Source organism: Ambystoma mexicanum, chromosome 4q (assembly GCF_040938575.1).
Source record: "Ambystoma mexicanum isolate Mex_15411 chromosome 4q, UKY_AmexF1_1, whole genome shotgun sequence".
Lineage (NCBI taxonomy): Eukaryota > Metazoa > Chordata > Amphibia > Caudata > Ambystomatidae > Ambystoma > Ambystoma mexicanum.
The window spans coordinates 979,003,400-979,023,561 of record NC_090928.1 but is presented as its reverse complement, the minus strand read 5'-3'; the positions used below and the strand labels follow the sequence as shown (position 1 = coordinate 979,023,561).

General features: G+C 50.7%; 1 protein-coding gene across 2 annotated transcripts in view; it reads right to left on the bottom strand.

The window, feature by feature from the left end:
- TATDN3 (TatD DNase domain containing 3) overlaps nucleotides 1–20,162 on the bottom strand; it is a 481,102-nt gene that overhangs the window by 12,912 nt on the left and 448,028 nt on the right. Inside the window, exon 9 of one of the 2 annotated variants that reach the window (XM_069608538.1) lies at nucleotides 8,040–8,114. In XM_069608538.1, coding sequence (XP_069464639.1) covers nucleotides 8,040–8,114 — 75 coding nt within the window. Of the gene's footprint in view, nucleotides 1–8,039; nucleotides 8,121–20,162 lie in introns of both variants that reach the window. The other variant, XM_069608537.1, reaches the window with a different exon arrangement.

Sequence of the window (20,162 nt, the reverse complement as noted above, 5' to 3'; positions counted from 1 at the left end):
TCCAGGATGTTGATGTGCAGGAGCTTCTCCTCCGGGAGCCAGAGGCCTCTTGTGTGGAGATCTCCGGTGTGGGCGCCCCAACCTTCCAGGGAAGCGTCCGTCCGTCTCCTGGTACGCCGGCGTCTGAAAGTCCTTGCCCGCCGTGAGGTGCGCTCGAACGCCCCACCACTGAATCGCCCGTCGGAACACCTCGTTGAGGGGGACCCTGTCTTCGAAGGTGCCCGTCACCTGCGTCCAACGGGCATCGAGAAATTCTTGAAGAGGGCGCATCCGTAGTCTGCATAGGCGCACCAGGTAGATGCAAGAGGACATCATCCCCAGGAGGGACTTGATGGACCTCACCCTGGCCACGTCCGTGGCTAGCAGGCGCTGCACTTTGCCCAGAATGGTCTTCGTCCGTTCTTCCGACGGTGCCGCCAGGCGCCTCACTGTATCGAGCTTCGCTCCCAGAAACAGGGCCACCTGCGACGGCACCAGGTGGGACTTTGGGTAATTTATGGCGAATCCCAGGTCTGTGAGTAGCTGGACGGTCCTCGCAGTGTGTTCGACGGCGAGTTCCCTCGTTCTTGAGCGAATGAGCCAGTCGTCCAGGTAGGGGTAGACGTGAATCCCCTGCAGGCGCAGCTGCGCCGCCACAGGTGCTAGGCACTTGGTAAAGACCCTGGGGGCCGACTTCTATCCGAACGGCAGTGCTCTGAATTGGTAGTGGCGTCCCTGGACGACGAACCTGAGGACCTTTCGGTGGCTTGTGACGATGGGAACGTGGAAGTATGCATCCTCCAGGTCCAGCGACGATAGAAAGTCGCCTTCCTCCAGCTGTCCCAGCACGTGCTGGAGGGTGACCATCCTGAACATTTGTGACCTGATGTATTTGTTCAAACGACGAAGGTCCAGGATGGGGCGCCAGCCGCCCGTCTTCTTCCTGACGAGGAAGTACCTTGAGTACACCCTGGAGCACCGGAGCCTCTTCGGGACGGGCTCGATGGCGCCTTTCCTGAGCATCGCCCGTACTTCCAACAGCAGTTGCGGGACGTGATTTTCCTTCCTGGCCACAGGTGGAATGTGAGGGCACTTCTTCAGGAATTCGATAGAGTGTCCTCTTGCCAGGGTATCCAGCACCAAACGATCGGTGGAGATGGACTTTCACACGCCGACAAACTTCGTCAGCCGGCCTCCCACCGGGGTGCTTCGGTGGGGGCCCGAGGCCACGGCCGGCTCAGTCCTGCTTGGAGGTGGTGGCCTTGCCGCCCTGGCCACCTTGCCGACGGCGGCGAGGCGCTCCCTGCTTGCCGCGACCCCTGTAGGCCTCCTGAGACGAGGAGCGTGCTGCCTGGCGGTAGGACAACGAGGCACCGCTGGATCCCTTGGAGGCCCCCTGTCTGCCTTCAGAGCTCCGAAAGGGCCGTCGTTGCTGAAGGGCTCCTAGGGCGCGGGCCGTCTCCGTGTCCGTCTTTATGGCTTGGAGGGATTCGTCCACCGCCTTCCCGAACAAGTTGCTGCCGTCGAACGGCATGTCCGCACTTTGATTTTTTTAGAAAATGTGTGGGGGGAGAGGGGGTTGATCTGGCAACTCCCCCAAAACAAAAATATGCGGAGTTTTTTTGAGAAAAAAAGATTGTGGTAAAAAACCCAGCGAAAAAACAAACCGCAATGAAATGACATAATAATAATAATAATAATTATGGACATGGAACCCCATCACTACCATTGTGGACATGATACATGACGACATTGTCAGCCTCACTGAAATACGCACTGCTATCCCCCCGCTACTAAAGGTGTCTGTGCTCCACTTCCTGGCCACAGGCACCTACCAGCACACAGTGGGCCAGCTGCATGGTATATCACAACCACTCTTTTCACGCATGCTGACCCACGTGCTGGATGCCCTCCTGAAGCAAGCTAGCATCCACATATCCGTACCACGGACTGCCCAGGAGATTGCCGGCACCAAAGTAGGCTTCCATGCACTGGCGGGCATGCCCAATTGCGTCGGTGCCCTCGACTGCACCCATGTCGACTTGGTAGTCCCTCATGCCATAGAGGCGGTGTACCGCAATCTCAAGCTATACCACTCCATCAATGTGCAGATGGCATGTGACTCCAGCAAGATCATCACACATTGCTGTGCCCGATATCCCGGATCGACACATGATTCCATGGTGCTGCGTAACTCCACGCTACCCTGTCACATGGAGTGACATGCTGGATGACGTGCCTGGCTGCTTGGTGAGTTGCAGGACTGACCCATGGCAGTGCATCGGGGTTGTGATGTGGGGGGATGCATACTCCACCTGGGTGGGAATGGGGGGGATGCATACTCTACCTGGGTGGGAATGGGCGGTGAGTGGACAATGCACTTAGAGCTAAACACTTCTGACCTGAACCTCCCAACCCGAACATGACACATCACTGCCACACATTGGACCAATGACAACATGTAAGACGCACAACCAGGCCACCATGGGTATGTCAAGCGATGCATGACTAAACATGATTAAAACTGTGCCAATGTGGCTAGTGTGATTGGGCACAGTGTAGCATACACTGCAATCATGGGAGGCAAGACATTGTTCCGCATCCACAGTACATTCGCATCAGCATGCAAGTTAACACCCAGCATCATCTGTACAATGCCATCCAGACTAGCAGACCATATTGCAGTACACAATGCATCCAAATAATCTTTGTGCATAAGTACAGGGACATGTGCATGTCAACAGCAAATAGCTGCGCCCATGGCTGTGAATCCTGAAGGTGGCAGCTCAGAATGACTCACACAACTCTCTGTACTCCCATGCAGGTGATGGAGGATATCCCTTGAAGCCGTGGCTACTTATCCCGGTGCGGAACCCGTGGAACAGCCATGAAGAGGAGTACAATCGGGTTCATACCTGTACCCGTGTCGTGATTGAGCAGACCTTTGGCCTGTTGAAGGCGCGGTTCCGCTGCCTAAGCAGGTCTGGTGGAGCACTCCTTTATAGGCCTGAGAAGGTGGCAAAGATCACCATGGCCTGTGTCATGCTGCACAACATGTGCGTCCGGAGAAATGTTCCACTGCCACCTGACATTGACATGCATGCACCGGGTGAGGATGATGAGGATGAAGATGGAGGAGAAGCAGCACCCCTGCCAGTACGTGATGCACAAGCTGGCCGTGCTGTACGCCAATCACCGATTGACGAATACTTCTGAACCACAGGGACATTGATGGATATGTGCCAGTACTACACACAACACTGGGTCCATGTGGACATGCACACAGGGTATGTGGGGAGTTGGGTACTGTGCACTGTCATGAATACAATGAATACACACAAAATGAACAATGTCCAGGCATTGAATGATTTTTTACACAAAGGGTGTATTTATGTAAACTACAGAAAAGTGCCTCACCCCTCCACCACTCACATGCCCTCCCCCTCCGCCTCCCCCAACACACCAATACTCCCCATACGCCCAATGAACTCCCCATACCCCCCAATGAACTCCCCATACCCCCAATGAACTTCCCATACCCCAATGAACTCCCCATACCCCCCATGAACACCCCCTTATTCCCCTACACACCACCAACACCACCTCCCCCACTCCCATTGTTGTCCCACACTATTTTCGTGCTTTCTTTGTGTCCGGGGGCAGCATTTCAGACTGCCTCGCACCATGCCTCGTCTGTCGCACAGGGCTGGAGCGTGCAGAGGATGTGGGTGTGGAGGATGGGGTGGATGCCGTAGGGATTGGCACAGCTGGCGCACGTTGCTGTTGCTGCATGTGTTGCAGTATGCCGGTCAGGACCTGCGTGACGGCCCCCAAACTGTCACGCATCATGACTGCAGAGGTATTTATGGCGGCAGTGTTCCCTGCAATGGCCTGAGCGAATACTCACCTTGTGTCCACTCCCTCAGCCACATATTGCCGAACTAGTTCAAGCATGGATTCCTGCCTTGCCTCCACCCTTGACAGCCGTGCCTCAAAGTCAGTGGGAGCAGCAGAGGTTTTGGGTGCTGCGGCTGGGCATGCAATTGCAGGGCTGGCCTCGGGGGTGGAACTGAGGTCGGGACTGTGCAATGCAGGATCCGCAATGGGTGTAACGCTCACCTGATTCCCGTAGAGGCGCCGGTCTTGACTGGGCGTATACCGTATCTTCAAAGGTGATGTGTAACACACGGCTGGCTCTTTGGGCTGGACCTCTGTGCACTGTATGTTTGACTCGAAGGGTAAGATGTCTGCAGATAGAAAATATGGGATTAATGAACTGGGTTATTGAATGTCTCTCTCTTCTTCCCTTTCTCTTCTCCTGTAGAACCCCGAAGGTTAACGCTCTCACCTTAGGTAAGTGAACGCCGTGCTCTCCATCTGCCTTGGGGCAGGGTGCTGTAACCAGTTTCTTCACTGGATAAGGGGAGCAGACCTCTTGACTTCAGAGGACTGCTGTCCGTCGTTTACTGCACGAACGGTAAGTTTCGAGTAATTCTAATGTCTTTAAAGTCTTTAGTAATGATGTCTCTTGTTTTGCAGGGTTCTAGATGGTGGATGACGGGCTGAAGTGAGTTGAAGATGGAGCCGGTGTGATGAATAGAAGCGCCTGGAAGCACGTAAGTAAGCGCTTGTTGCCTGCTTCACGATGCGCTCTAACTGTCTTTTTATTTTGCAGGTGCAAGTTCGGAGCGGCTGCAGGGTGCCGGAATACCCACTGGGTTAGATGTGGAAAGGAGTAATGGCACGTGAGTATTAAAGTTCCCCAATGTCTTTAAACGCACCTTGTTTTGTCTTTCAGATGCGGGATGCAGCGCCAAAGGCCTCCGGAGCGTGCGAAGAGTTGGTAAGCTTTTGTCTTTCAGATGCCGGAATGCAGTGTGAAGACCTCCGGAGCGCACGAAGAGTAGGTAAGCCTTTGTCTTTCAGAATGCAGCGCGAGGCGTTGGTGACAGCCGATGGCCCAGGTAAGTGAAGAGCTGTCACTGAAGACCGTAATGCTAACCTATTCTTTCTTGTCTTTATAGGTGTTGCTGAAGACTGGATTCAGGATGGTAAGCCTTTTTCCTTAGGCCCAGGATCAGATGCAGAAGACACGATGAGCGTTCTGCTGCAGAGGATGCAGAATAACGCAAAGCAAGATTCATCCATCGGGTGTGGTTTAAATAGCCTCCTGTAGTGCTTAGGTGTCTCCTTCCACAGCCACGCGTAGGTAAGAAAAGAGTTCCTGCTTTCCAGAAGAGTTCCAGTGTTCTGAACCTAGGGAGTGGCTCCTGCCCCACCCAACAGGAAAAGTAGTTCCAAACAGAAGAGGATCAGAGGCTCAACTGGCAGGCAAGTAAGCAGCATGGTCTGCTGCAGGTAAGTCCACCCAAGCATTATGAGCCCGGCGCTTCCAGCGCTGGGACTGGGCATATTTATGAGCCTGGTGCCACTGGCGCCAGGACTGGGTCCAAAAGGTCCCAATTGGGACTGGTTGGCACTCGGAACCTGGGTTATGAATCTGCTTCCAAGGGAGTTGGGAAAACCCTGACCTTTTGGAAGCAGAGATCATGACAATGGGGCTGGAGAGTGTGGCCTGAGTGTGGGGTTGGGGGGCTGGCGGGGGGATTGGGTTTGTGGACATGCCACATGGATTGCGCCTTCTTGGTCCAAGTACTCCTCCGCTCCCATGTCAATGTCACTCAATGGGGCTGTGGCTGCTGCCTCACCCACGGAACTTGTTGCAGCAGAATGGGTGCCATTGGCCTCCCCTTCCACTGTTGTTAGCACCTCTGTGTTTGCAGTCTCATCTGCATCAGTGGGGCCCTCATGTGCCGGCATGGCCTGTGCACTCGTCCTGCCTTGTACTGTGGGCCGCAATGCTACCCCGGAGGTGGTTTTGCCAGTGCCAGGTGGTTTGGCCTGGGACGTGGATGGCCTTGTGGCTGGGTCTTCACTGCCTTCTTCTCCATCGGTGCCTGGGGGGTAGAAGAGATACAAGGAATTTGTGATGGTGTTACATGCAAGATGCATTAGATGGTGCTGTGGAGTTTTTCAGTTCTCATGCATTCATATCTTACAGGTGTGTCACACAGCGTAGCTTGAAGGGGGGGCATTTTGGCATTAGCTGTGATCTCTCAGTTCAGCAATGCTGCATGCCAGGTGGCATGCCATTGTATTGGGGTTTGTGTGATGTATGACATGGGAATGGTCCCTGTGTGTTGGCTGTCTGTTGGTAATGGGATTGGCACATGCATTTCAGTGTGGCAGGGTTTGGGCCTCCATCTGGACATGGATATGTTGTTGTGTGTGTGATGGGACATGCATTGCCTTGCCTAGGCTCTATTCCACATCACTTGTGCTATGTCATGGTTTGCCCTACTGGGGTTTGCAGGGTCACTCACCTCCATCTCCAGATGTTGCGGCACCCGTCTCCATCGAATCCCTCGATCTACTCCATATGGATGGTAGCGCTGCATGTCTCCTCCCAGCGCATTAGTTTGAACGGGGAGTGGGCACCCCCGCCTGTGGCCATGGCCTCCCAACGATTGCTGGCCAGGATGTTGCGTACCCTGGGGCGGAGGTCATCCCACCTTTTCTTGCAGTCTTTAACTGTGCGTGGGGTGGTGCCGACTGCAGACACCTTGCAGGCTACCTCCTCCCATATCTCCTTCTTCCTCTGCTGCGCCTCCCTTTTAAGGTTATGGGTGTTGATCACATCAGCATGGGCAGCAAGGGTGTCTGCCAACATGTTTAATTCCTCATCAGAGAAATGCTTCATGCGCAGGCAGGGGTTGGTTTTTCTGGTTGCCTTAGACATGTTCTTTTCAATGGCCCTCGTCTCTCCTATGTAACACTGGTGGTTTGGGAGAATTGCAATGGATTGTGTTTTTAAAGATGGCCGCCGGCGCATTTCCCGTTCCGACGCAATGACGTTACTTCCGGGTCTGGTATTACGAGCCCGGTATTTACATGGTGTTATTACCGGGTCGGTATTAAGGGGTGCCTCCTAGGCGGAGGCGGTATCGGCGGGTTCTGTGATGCCGCTATCGGGGGGTTGGAGGGCCTTTAGCGGCTTGGCGATATGGCCATTACCGGCATGGGGGTTCGCGCATGCTTGCGCACTCGTAATCAGCCGCTATTAGCGGTGTCAAACGAGCACGGACCTGCTACTTCCTCCATGCCGATAATACCCCGTTTTTAGCACACTTCTCGTAATGAGGCCCATATAATTCTGCAGGTCACACAACTTTGAAATTATATTTTAAAAAAGTAATGCCACACTTTTTCCTTCAAAAGCTAGTTTGCAACATTGCTGGATTAATGATTTACAATCAGAATATACACACGAAGCCTGGGAAACATTTGGCTGTGAAATAATTCAGGCTGGCTTCAAGTTATCAAATATCAAACTAACTTTTGTTCTATAAATTTGATTTGATTTATTTATTACGCGCAGACCTGACGAACTTAACCGATGGCATATCAACTCGCAAAAACAGAACAGACTAGATAAATTCGGATGCGGCTCTGCTAAAAGAAGTTATAAAAAATGTGTCTGCCACCCTCTAATTATTTGCCAGTGGCACCTGCAACTCTCTGTGGAGGACTTTGCCTCCTCTATGCTGTATCTCCGTAACATATCATTCTGACACTCGTGGAACCCGATGAATAGAGAAGAGAGGGACCCATGGTTCTTACGGGAAGCAGCGCTTGTGCAAACTAGGCAGCTTTGACTATACTACATGACTCAGGGATGCTTGTGGCGACTGGCCTGTGCGTGTCTTGTCACTGATTTCAACTATCTGTGTCTTCCTCCACATGCTGTTGCTTACAGGGCAACCATAGCGATTAGGAATGGACCTACAGCCTAGGATAGGGATGGGCTAAGGAGCTTGCTTGGGGGATCTGGGGCCAGCAACACAAAGCAGGTTGCTGTCCCTGCCCCTTTCCCATCAAACATGTGGCTGTCACAGTAGCCACAATATTTCAAATATGTACACAATTATAGAATCTTACATTTCTAGTCAAAGTTTACATGACCTCTAAAACATTGGTGACAAAGTAATATTTAAGGTTACCTGTTTGACAGGACCTAGTGCTGGTGAGTCTGTTTCCAAGCACAAGCTTTTCAGAGGCAGCTGCTTCACCAATTTCTGCATCTTGAATAAAACGTACAAAACTCTTAGGTGTCATTCAACTAGAAGGCATATACATATCTAAAAACAGTTGTCACATTCCCAGAAATGTCAGATAAAATAACTAACTTCAAGCACATAAAATCAATTCTCAGCTTTACATTTACTTGGAAAATCTGCGATTCGGCTTTGTCCGGTAATACACCTTTTAATTGAATTCATGTATGTTAGGTTGCTTACAAAGCGTTAAACTCCATCCAGGGGTTGTTTCAAAGTTCTATAGGGTGTGGGAGAAAGGGACGAGTTGGAGGAGAGGAAAAAGAGACAGTACCAAGCTAAGTTCAACATGAAAAACTGGATGCAATTTGTAAAATGAATTTAAGATACAACCTGCAGTAATGTAAGTGTAGAGATCTCAGAAAGCAACAGTCACAAATTCCTTTCCTGGTTCTGCACGGACATGGTAAAAAAGACAATTTTGAACTAGACTAAAATATTTTTTACACCAAGTTTTTTCCTTGAATGACATTCAGCAACATCAATACCATTAACTAAATATGCCCACAATAGGTGACTACTTGAAATAATATCCACAATATGCAGATGATTCACAGATCTACCCACTGAAAGCAGTCTCACCCTGGCCTAGATGTGCGGCGCCCATCGCAAACCCCAGTAAGATGGAAATGCCACTCCTTACCAAAAACACGGAACACTCCCGCACCCAGCCCCTTGCTGTCTGCCACAAACACCGTACCAATGAGCAATGATCCCTCCTGTGGAAAATCAAGTCGTCTTTGGCAGACAATAGCTTCAAAGGCACCCTGTAGGCCATGTTCCTATCTCACTTGGAAGGAGGAGACACCCTGGTCATCGGCCTGCATACTACCACTTTTCTGAAGCATCCGCCACACCGCAGCCTGACTCCAAGGATTCTGTAAATACTATCCCATTGCACCTGCACTTACAGAACATCACTAGCTATATCGACGACATGCATCATCTTCAAAACTACCTACATCATATACAAAGCAGTCTACTGAATACTTCCTCTTACTTGGCCCACAAAGTCACCATCTCTGGCTTGCAGCGCATTCCCAGACATCAGGACCTGGCAAAAGTTAAGCAACAGAAAAGCAAAAAAATAGAACCAGGAAACAAGCATTCAAAGTTGATTTCCCCAGACTGTGGAACCTCATACTTATCAACATACAAATCGACCCCACACTTATGCATTTCTGGAAAAAGTCACTACCATATTCATGGGCATCTCCTCCACAGCGTTTAAGATACACCCACTCCCGGAACACACCCCACCAATTGCCCTAAACAAAGAATGCCACAACTCAGCATCTGGTCAGTTCAAGTCAATGGCCCTCATTACGACCCTGGCGGTAAGTAAGCTACATTACCGCCATGGCGTAATCATCGTTTACGCCATGGACTGATAGCGTAAAGAGCGCCATATTCCGACCCATCGCGCATGAGCATTACGCCATGGCGGTAATGTAAACTACGCCATGGCGTAAACAGCCCTTACCGGCATTGAATGCCGCGCTGGGTGACCTACCGCCACCCATCATAGCGGCGACGTAATCAGCGGGCCCCGTAATTAGCGGGCCCCGTAATTAGCGATCACCGCAAATAAGCGGAACCGGAAGTAGCGTCATCGTGGCGGAACGGGAAAGAGCACAGCGGCCATATTTAAAAACACAATCCATTGCCATCCCACCCAACCACACTACATCCGACCCTGAAACCCTGTGAATCCCATTACCCACCCATTTCCTCTCCTAACCATGCCAAAAGTTGTTAAAAAAGCCTGCGGCAGGACCGCTTCAGTCGCAAAGAACTGACTATGCTGGCAGAAACGCTGCAGGAGAAGGCAGACGTCGTCTTCTCATCAGAGATGACGAGACCAGCCATAGCCCGGAAAAAAGCAGTATGGGAACTCGTGGCACAACGCGTCAGTGCCGTAGGTACCACCCCACGCACCGCCAGACAGTGCCGCAAAAGGTGGGATGACCTCCGGCTCCGAGTAAGGGGCATACTGTCAGCAAACCGCAACCTGGGACTGGCAACTGGCGGTGGAGCAGACTCCCCACTGAAGATGCAGCCATGGGAGGAGACATGTGCCTCATTGATCGGCATAGAGTGCATCGAGGGCGTCGGCGGAATGGTGAGAGGAGCCCCGACATCAGGAGACACAGGTAGGTGCCTCCAAATCAGCCTTGCAAAACACCCTGAATCACACTTACATGGGAATCACAATGTCGCCCCATATGGCAAACGCAACACATCAGCAGAAGACCCACACCCTGCACACATGCAGCATGTACACTCTACAGCAGGCACACACATTCCTGCATGCTCAACCCACCCAAAAGGGAGACAACCTGTATGTCACGGCCTACAAAGTCCACCATCTATCCATCTAAACCATGGCACTCATCACAATGCCTGCTCAATGTCCGCTGAACCATCAATAACACTTTCCCTCCTCTGCTCCACCACAGGCTCACACTCGGACACCGGTAGGGACGAGAGTGGCACCACCCCAGCCAAGAAGACCAGGACAGAGGGAAGAGGCCACCAACCATCCACCTCTGCTGGACCAATGGCCAACCCACAGCAGGCCAATATTCCTGTTGCCGAACAGCCCAGGGCAGCAATTCCCCCCGAGTAAAGGGACATGAAGGCACCCACGGCAGACTCACAACCACTGCTGCCCACTGAGGGGATCGTGTCTGCGGGGAGCAGTACAGTCGGGGAGACTGCAGCCATCGCAGCCTGTTCCGACAGCGATGTGGCGAATGGGGATGATGACATGGAAGGTCCCGCCCACACCCAACTTACCTCCCCACACCTGTCCCCATGTAGCCTGCATGGACAGGACACACAGGGGCAATCCCCTGGAGGTTCATGGCCAGCCACTCCAAGCCCAGTGGGAGTAGGGGAGGAGGGGAGTAGTCCTATTGGGCCTGCAATTGCAACCCCCATTGTGCCTGATTACAGCCAGGTGCTGGACCAAATATCAGCGAGGCAAGAACAACTGGCGTCAATCCTAACGCAGCATGTTGCTGATTGTGGAGGTGCCAGTTCAAGCATGGAGAGGTGTGCTGACAGCATCAAGGCAGCCATCCAATCAGCAAGCACGAACATATGCACGGAACTAGCCGCAGTGCGGAATATGATTAGTGAACTGATACGGACAATCATGGACACACGGCGTACCGAGCAGCCCGGTACCTCCTCAGCTGCAAGTTCGGCCCCATCCAGCCCCGTCCGCAGGTCATCCAGGACCCGGAAGAGTACAGGCAGGGGGGCCCCAGGTTCCGGGACAGGGGGCTGGCAATAGTGCCCGCACAGTGGACCACTAAAACATTACCCACTTCACCACAGGCACTGGCACTCCTTTGCAGGGATTTCTGGGGGGAGGGGGAGAGGGGATTGGGTGTGTTGGGGTGTTCAGGGGGGAGGGGGGATTGGGTGTGTTGGGGTGTTCAGGGGGGAGGGGGATTGGGTGTGTTGGGGTGTTCAGGGGGGAGGGGGGATTGGGTGTGTTGGGGTGTTCAGGGGGGAGGGGGGATTGGGTGTGTTGGGGTGTTCAGGGGGGAGGGGGGATTGGGTGTGTCATATCTTTTCATGAGCACAATACACTTTTACGTTTATCACAAACCAAATGTGTGGACATTGCTCATTGTGTATGTGTGCTTTATTGTTGTACAGTCTACAGTGTGCATATACCAGACACACACAGTGCCCCAAGTGCCGTCCACATGTTACACGCACACACAGTGTGTGCTAGAAGCATTGGTCAATGAGATTCTGACGCATTTCACGGCCCTCCTGTGCATCGCTGCCTCCTTGAGGTGCTGCCCCATCCCCATCCTCATCATCAGGTGGTTGCAGTTCTGCGTCAGGGGGCAGAGGCACGTTACGTCTGACGCACATATTGTGTAGCATGACACATGCCATGACGATCTTCGCAACCTTCTCATGGCGGTACAGGAGTGCCCCGCCAGACCTGCTGAGGCAGCGGAAACGTGCCTTCAGTAGGCCAAAGGCCTGCTCTATCACCACACGGGTACGTGCATGGGCACAGTTGAAGTCCTCCTCATGCTGGTTCTGTGGGTTCCGGACTGGTGTAAGGAGCCACCTCTTCAGGGGATAGCCTGCATCACCTGTAAATGGGCAACAATGTATGCGTCAGGAATGAGATTGCTTTCTGACGCGCCACCATGCCTTGCATTCAACTGTTACTTTGCACCAGATTTAGTTGTGCTAATGGATTCACACTATGCAACCGGTATATGTTCATGGCTCTCATGTACTGTTTTGCATGCCAAGACACATGCAGGGGGGACAATTGCCTTGTGAGTGCCCATCCACTGTGTCCGTTCAGGCCATTACTTTATGTGACCTGGCACGTGTCCTGTGAGGTCAATGCTCACATGATTGCAACATTGCTGTCCGGCTCATTATGACCCCAGGGAACAATACTGGTGTCAATGGGGGGAGTTTGTGGGTCTTGCTGTCTGTGTAGTGGTGCATTGATGTTCCTGTCCGACATGTGCCTCCTTTGTGCGCAGTTATGGGGGACAGGCCTTTCAGTTGATGGTGTTTGGTGACGTGCATGTAGGTGCGTTCCTTTGGAGTCAATGTGGTCACATTTCGTACAATGCACCTGCAGATGGTTGTGTCATGGTTGGGGTACACTTTCATTCACATGTTAGGGCTGATTAGATCAGGCATCATGTATACTGTTGTCAGATGACGTGAGTGCTGCCTCAGGGTATGATCTGGCTACTGCTAGTCGCAGCCATGTGACGTATGCATCACCCCCCCCCTTTCTGCCAGGTGCAATATGCATTGGTACGTCGATCACCTACACACTTCGCATTTCCATGCCCATGACAATAGACTCACCGAGTAGGCAGGATCTTGGGCCTGCATGTCGCTCCATGTAGCGTGGTATTGTGGAGTTCCGAAGGACCATTGAATCATGTGTTGATCCGGGGAATCGGGCACAACAATGTGTGAAGATCCTGTTGGAGTCGCAGACCATTTGCACGCTGATTGAGTGAAATAGTTTACGGTTGCGGTATGGTACCTCCATGGCATGTGGGACCACCAATTCAACATGGGTGCAGTCGATGGCACCAATGCAACCAGGTATGCCAGCTAGTGCATGGAAACCCACTTTGGTGTTGGCAATCTCCTGGGCAGACCGTGGCAATGAGATGTGGTCGTCTGTGTGCTTGAGGAGGGCATCGAGCACTTGGATCAGTGTGCGTGAGAATAATGGTTGGGATATGCCATGCAAGTGGCCCACTGTGTGCTGGTAGGTGCCTGTGGCCAGGAAGTGGAGCACGGACACGACCTTCAGTAGGGGCGGGATGGCGGTGGGTGTTTCTATCATGCTGACGATGTCGTTGTGTATCATGTGCACAATGTTGGTGATGGTGTCCCGGTCCAGTCGGTACAGGGTGTGGATCTGCTCTGCGGTGAGGTTGAATGGACTGGCTCTGATGCGTGGGATTGGGGGCTGCCTGTGTGGTGCCACTGGCTGTGCTGGTGGGGCTTGCTGGCCCTGCCTTGCCCTCCTTCTCCTCCTGCGTCTCCTCTGTGCAGGTTGTTGTTGTTGTTGCAGTTGTAGCACTCGCATTGCTATCAGGTCCTCCAGCCCCAACATTGCTAGTCCTATTGGTATCATTGTGGAGTGTGACTGGGGCTGGTATGGGTGGGGTGTACTCTTTTTGCACTGGGAGAGTCTGTATTGCCTCCACCTGTGCTGATTCTGTGCACCTGTGGCAGCTGGGAACACTGCACATGGCCATTTACGGTTGGTTCGCGATGGCGGAATTAGCGCCATGGCGGTAAGGTACTTTACGGCCTTGGCGATGGCGTTAGGGGCATGTCCGCTTGGTTTGTGATCTGCGTAGCTTTGCGCCATGCCGGTATTTACGGCATGGTGGGTCGCGCGCGACCTTGGTGCTGTTAGCGGCACCGTAAACTACGATGTCGCTAATTGCACTATCGCGGGTCATAATCGGACCTAGCGGTAAACGATGCCGGTATTCATTTACCGGCATCGTTTTCCGCTTACCGCCTGGGTCGTAATGAGGGCCAATGTCTAGTTTGTAAGAGAGCAAGAATCTTGTGTAGCCTTGCTAACTACAAGCTTATTTTAATTGTATTTATATTTATTTTATTTATAGTTTGTAGATTTGCAATTTACCATCTCCCAGAGAACCACGATGAAGCACAGAAGGTTTACTTGAAGGAAGTACTGTATCACAGATACCTACATTTTATTTATCTTGCAAGATGAAGAGTGATCATTGCCAGATACATTGGACCATTAAAATGCAATATATTGAATAATGTGATGAATCTGATTAGGTCATCAATCCTTTCCCTGAGATAGCCGCCCTCTAAGTGGTCGGGGGACGGCAGTCTACCAACAGGTGAGACTCTATAAAACTATCCCTTGGTGTACAGGCTCCAACTCCTAGTATAAGTCTTTACTGCCCAAAGGTTTGGTTGAATGGCAGAGCAGATAGGCTTATCCTATGAGGAGGATGTGAGCTGTAGGTAAGTACAATGAACTCAGTAAATATATAGGGCCAAAGAAACTCTCACACACTTGTAGTTATAGTAAAATAGACATTTATTTTATATACACAAGGCAAAGTTATAGTCAGGCATGTAGGTATAATTTAAACTAATCAACACAATAGAAAACTTCAGCAATACTTTTTCAGGTGAGTAAACCAATAGTAGTGGAATGTACTAGTCAATTCACTTAATAAAGTCACTCAGAAAATGTTCTGTTGTAAGGAAAAAGGGTTATTCAGCACCAGCAATATACCACTTTGTAATACTTTTCAAATGATTCCAATACTTTAGCAGTCCATCCCTGACTAAGAGCTCTTCAGAGTCAGTTGAGGAGGGGTGTAAAGTAAGGTGCAGCAGCAGAAAAGGTAAAGTTCCACACTTCAATTACTTTCAGGTAGGATGCTATGGTGGAATAACAAAGTTATCAGGGACCTTGGAAAGGACTCCCTATAGGCACACAAGCCATAGGCCTGGCTGATTGGTATGGGTGAATATCCAAACACCGGATACAGCACTCCAGTAACACAGGAGCAAAATTTTGGCTTGAGGTAAGTACTACCATGAGCCCCACAGTACCTTAGTAGTATTGAAGAAGATGCAGCTGGATTCTTTCCTATGCAGCAGCAGTGGACCCGGCCTCCTGTTCCTTGGTCGTGGTAACAAAAGGAGGGACTCTGGAAGGGATGTCGCGGCAGCAGTCAAGAGAAAAGACCCTCAGCAAGGAATTCTTCATCCTCCCACATAGGTCTGAGGTTTTGGCGCCTTTTTACAAGCTCCAACAGTGAACGATTAGCGCCCAGTCAATCTGCCTCAATTCTCCAGCCCTGCACTCTGGTGAGGTGACTTTGAGGAGGGGGATCTTGTCTCTGAAGGTCCAACTGGAGCTCACCAAAGATCTGGGTGGATTTGTTCAAGGGAGGATGATGCACTGCAATTGGGTCAGAGGTCCACTGGTATTGGCAGTTTGCAGCCCTGGAAGGTTACAGCACGTCGGCGGATGGCTCGTTTTGCAGGTCGTCTTATGTCTACTTGGTCCCACCAGCCAAAGGGAAGGAGACGTCCTCTTCGGAGACCCTCTGTCGATTTAAAAACGGGGTCAGAACAGCAGTGGTCTCTTCATGGTTATTGGAAGGGTCTGCCAGCGTCTCTGGTTGTCTTTTGCTTCGGATCTTCTGTTCCAGTGGTCGACTTGCCTTCTGCCTCAGGAAACTCACCTTTTATCAGGATTTCACACTCATCCCATGCAAACTCTTCCTGAAGTTTACAGAAAGGGGTGGGTGGCTGTCCAATCAGAACAGCCAGCCCCCCCCCCCCCCCAGTGGGAACTGGTTCCTTTCAGGCACATCAGCAAACAAAGGATAGCAGCGTTTCTGGATCCTCCCATGCTTCCTGTCCTCGCAGACACACTGGAGCCTCGGCAGGCTACACAAAAGGTTCCGAGCGAAGACAATACTTAAATCAGGACCTCCCCCTCCCAGGATGGCAGAAGAAGGGTCAAGGAAGATTGACCACACAAGGAATGGGGAAAAATGAAAGGAGCCACCATGGTTGGTGGAACATAGGTGACCCTCCTGTGCATAGCCGCAGCTGTTCATAGAGCTTGCAGTGGAAAATTGCACAAATGTCAGTAGAGCATGTCCACTGCCACCAGCCATAACTCTAAGGTTGTTACTGTAACTAGAAAGTTACAGAAGAAGGGAGAAGGGGGATATTATGTATCCCCTCAGCACTCCACATAAGGTGGTGTGTGCTGATCTCTCAAAAGGAAAAGCTAGGAAGCGTAAAAAGTATCCCTCTATCCTCAAGAACAATAAAACGGAGAGTCTAAAGGGCTCCCAACAAAACTGCACATAGGGTGCTGTTTGCTGCAAAAGTGAAACACAGATGCCTTTAAAAAGCTTGGGAGGATAGCTCAGGGGCAACGTGCACGCTTTGGAAGCAAGACGACACGGAGCAACACAGGTTCGGTCCACGCTTAGAAACCTCTGGGTATTAAGCGTGTTATAAATAACCTATCATATCATATATCATATGGAGGAAAGCAAGACTCCATAAAATAAAGTAAAACATACAGAACAGGGTTATCATGATTAGAGCAGAATAGAATTAATGAGGGAAAAAAGGCTCCCCTCATTCAGTAGAACAAGAACGAGGTTGAGAAGTCCAGCGAAAAGTGCTTGGGGTCTCACTAGGAGAGGGGATTAAGCATAAAACTGATAAATCTCCCTAACAGCGGCTATATGAGGGTGGACCACCAGGGATGTCTACCGTCCCCATGCCTTAATGGCATAATGTTACATTCCTCTCCAACCTCTGAATAGATTTACCGCTGTTAGTTCCCAAACTCCCTTTAGGGATAGTATATTAACAACTGGGACGAGGAAGAGGGAGAGAATAAGGATCACTTCGAATAATGTTCAGTAACCACTTCCTCAGAGCCATTCAGAAGTGGTCTCACAACCACTGAGACGAGAAAAAACAAGAGAGCAATGAGGTTCACGAGGACCGGACGAACAAGGCAGAGGTCTAGTTGTTGGAAAATGAGCAAGCAAGCCGGGAAGTTCAAATACGTGCCAGCCACAGCTTACACTCAGAAGGAGTGAGGAGAGCTGCAGAAGTGGAATGGCACTGCAAGCCATTACAATGCTGAGCAGCACGCTGAAAGGAAACACGCCGCTGTGGGCAACTGGAAGTCAAATCCGAAGCAGGAAAGCAGAAGCCCAGGTGCATGCTGAGAAACCGTGAGCAGCGGGAACCGTGCACTGCGAAGGCAGACACATCAAGAGTGCAGCGCTTAATGGGGCACACGCAGAGCCAATACGCAGGGGAGAATGAAGAAACGCTGGATTCAACCGGTAAGTACAGGGAATTAAATATGGTTACCAGGTTGCCAGTAAGTGAATATCGCTCCATAGAAGTAACAGGGATTGAAGGGAACCGAAGCAAGGAGAGGCTAAAAACCAGTGGTGAACCAAAAGAGTACAAGTGGGATACCGGGTGGCCTAAAAGAGTAACTCGCCTCTTGAAAACGCAAAGAGAGGTAACCAGCAAAGCCACAGAAGAAGTGGAGGTAAAAAAAGACACTAATGGGTTATCAAACCCTGGTCTAAAAGAGAAAGTGATTTGTGTGATAAAGTCCTGGCAGGATAGCATACCAGGTGAAGTTAAGTGTGCGTGTAACAAAGTCATGGTAGGAAGGCGCACCAGGTGAATCCAAAGTTAAGTTTTTGTGTAACAAGTCCTGGCAGGGGAGTATACTAGGTGAAGACAAACATACGCACCAATTGTAAAGAACATCAATTGTGAAGAACATCAAGAAGGCCATGCCCTTGAAGTCATGAACTATTGTGAAAGTCCACAAAGGAAAGGAAAGTCCTTAGGAAATGACATACCCTTGGGATTTGCAAAGTATTTAAGAGAAAGCCTGGGGAAGGGAGTGGTTTCCCCAAGAAATGTGAATGTACCAAGAGTAAACTTCTTGGAAGCGGATTTTTGTTTTTTACTGGTGAAACTAATGCAAGGAATCTGGGGCAGGAAGTTGCTCCCTGTACCCGAGAACATGGTTCATTGGAACCCTTTTTTGTTGAATTTGAAATTTTGTGTTGAACTTAAACATTTGAGCACTTGTGAATACCTAGAGACAATGGCCCTCATTACGACCCTGGCGGAATACGAAAAACGATGGCGGAAATGTAATACCGCCATCGAATACCGCCCGTTGCGATCATGACCCGTCACCGTAAAGTACGATGCGATTAGCGACACCGTAGTGAACGCCAACGCTAACTGCACCAAGTACGCGCACGCGCGCCGTGCAAAACCGCAATATCCGCCATGGCGCAACGGTACGCGAATGCTGACCCCAGCGGACATTCATTCACCTAACGCCATCAAGCATGGCGGAAAGTACCATTCCGCCATGGCGAGAACTACGGCATCGCGAACCAACCGTAATGGCCCTACTGAGTGCCTGTACTCCACTCCCTGGCCACATTGCACAACTCCTCGTAGGCGCAATGCAGTCACACCATGCAACCAGTGAAATGTACAAGTCACCCATGCATGCCAACGAACAAATGCATGCAGGGGCCCCAAGTGCCCTGTGAGTGGCCATCCACAATTGGCAACACACCATTGCCGTACTGATGCAGCACAGGCATCTGAAGGTGCAAGTACACCAAAATGAACTGAAAATTCCATGACACAAAACAACAACAGTCCCCCATCGCTTGCCACCAGTGTAAATCAACATTCAAAGCAGTAACCTGAGGGAGACTGCACCAGCCCTGTACACATGCCAGTAGTCAAACCAACCATCAGCATAAGCACGTACCACACAACTGTACCCAGAAGCCGGAACCCAATGCAGAACACCTCACAATACATCGCGCCACAAATCGGAATATGCCACATTACTAGCAAAGAATAACGCTACACGGTTAATATCTGAATATAAATTTAATGCACATCAAAATCACCAAGCCCATACAGCCATTTGAACATAAACTCACAAATGATCAGCATTACTGTGGGCTGCATCCGCAATAAATGACCAGCTTCCCCATGTGTGATGCCCTGTACCTTCATGGCACACAGGGGCTACATCAACGTCCAAAAAGGCAACATGGAAGCGCCTAGGACCGCAGGGCCGTCCCATGAAGTAGGCACTAGTCCAGCTGGAAGCTAGGTATGCTGCACCTAGCCACTAGTACTGCGTAAGGGCATGTGGGCCATTGGCGATCGTCCCATAAGATCGTAATGGTGCTCCACTGATTAACTCGAAGCTGCAGGTGTCGACTGTAGAAGCCATCTGCAGGAGTGGCGTACAGATGGCAGCGGCAGAAGGGGAGGAGATACCTGTCACCCAAATGAAAAAAATGATAGTATGGGCATCCGAACTCCATATGCATTACTCACTTCATTCAACACACCAAACCTACAACCATATGCATGCTAGCCCACTCATAAGGATCAATTGCACCCAAACATCACTTGCGAATCATTTCGACACAAATCGAGGTGAATACACTATTTCAAACGAGTGTCTGTGTGCATGCGCCTGTCAGAACAGGATCCATCAGATGGGATCATCAACGTGCATAGACACAAGTGATTGAAGGCGCGTCGAGACAGGGAGGGTTCAACAAGGGCAGACAGACGATGGTCCCACTATGGCAGCCTTGCAGCACATAGCGCAGGGGAAGGGGATAGATTCCAAATAGCCATGTACATGGCAGACTCCCAATTAAATCATCTTTCCATGCATCCATTCATCATTCCCTCATCCCGTTATGAAAAAGCCTGAATATTCACTCACATAACATTCGAAATTTCCATTGAGTCTGTGCGTAATGCAGCCTTCAATATCCACTGTGCTCCTGCCCGGATTCCTTGTGTAGTGAAGTCACATGTATTTGGGAACGTCCTGCCTTATCGTCCACTACG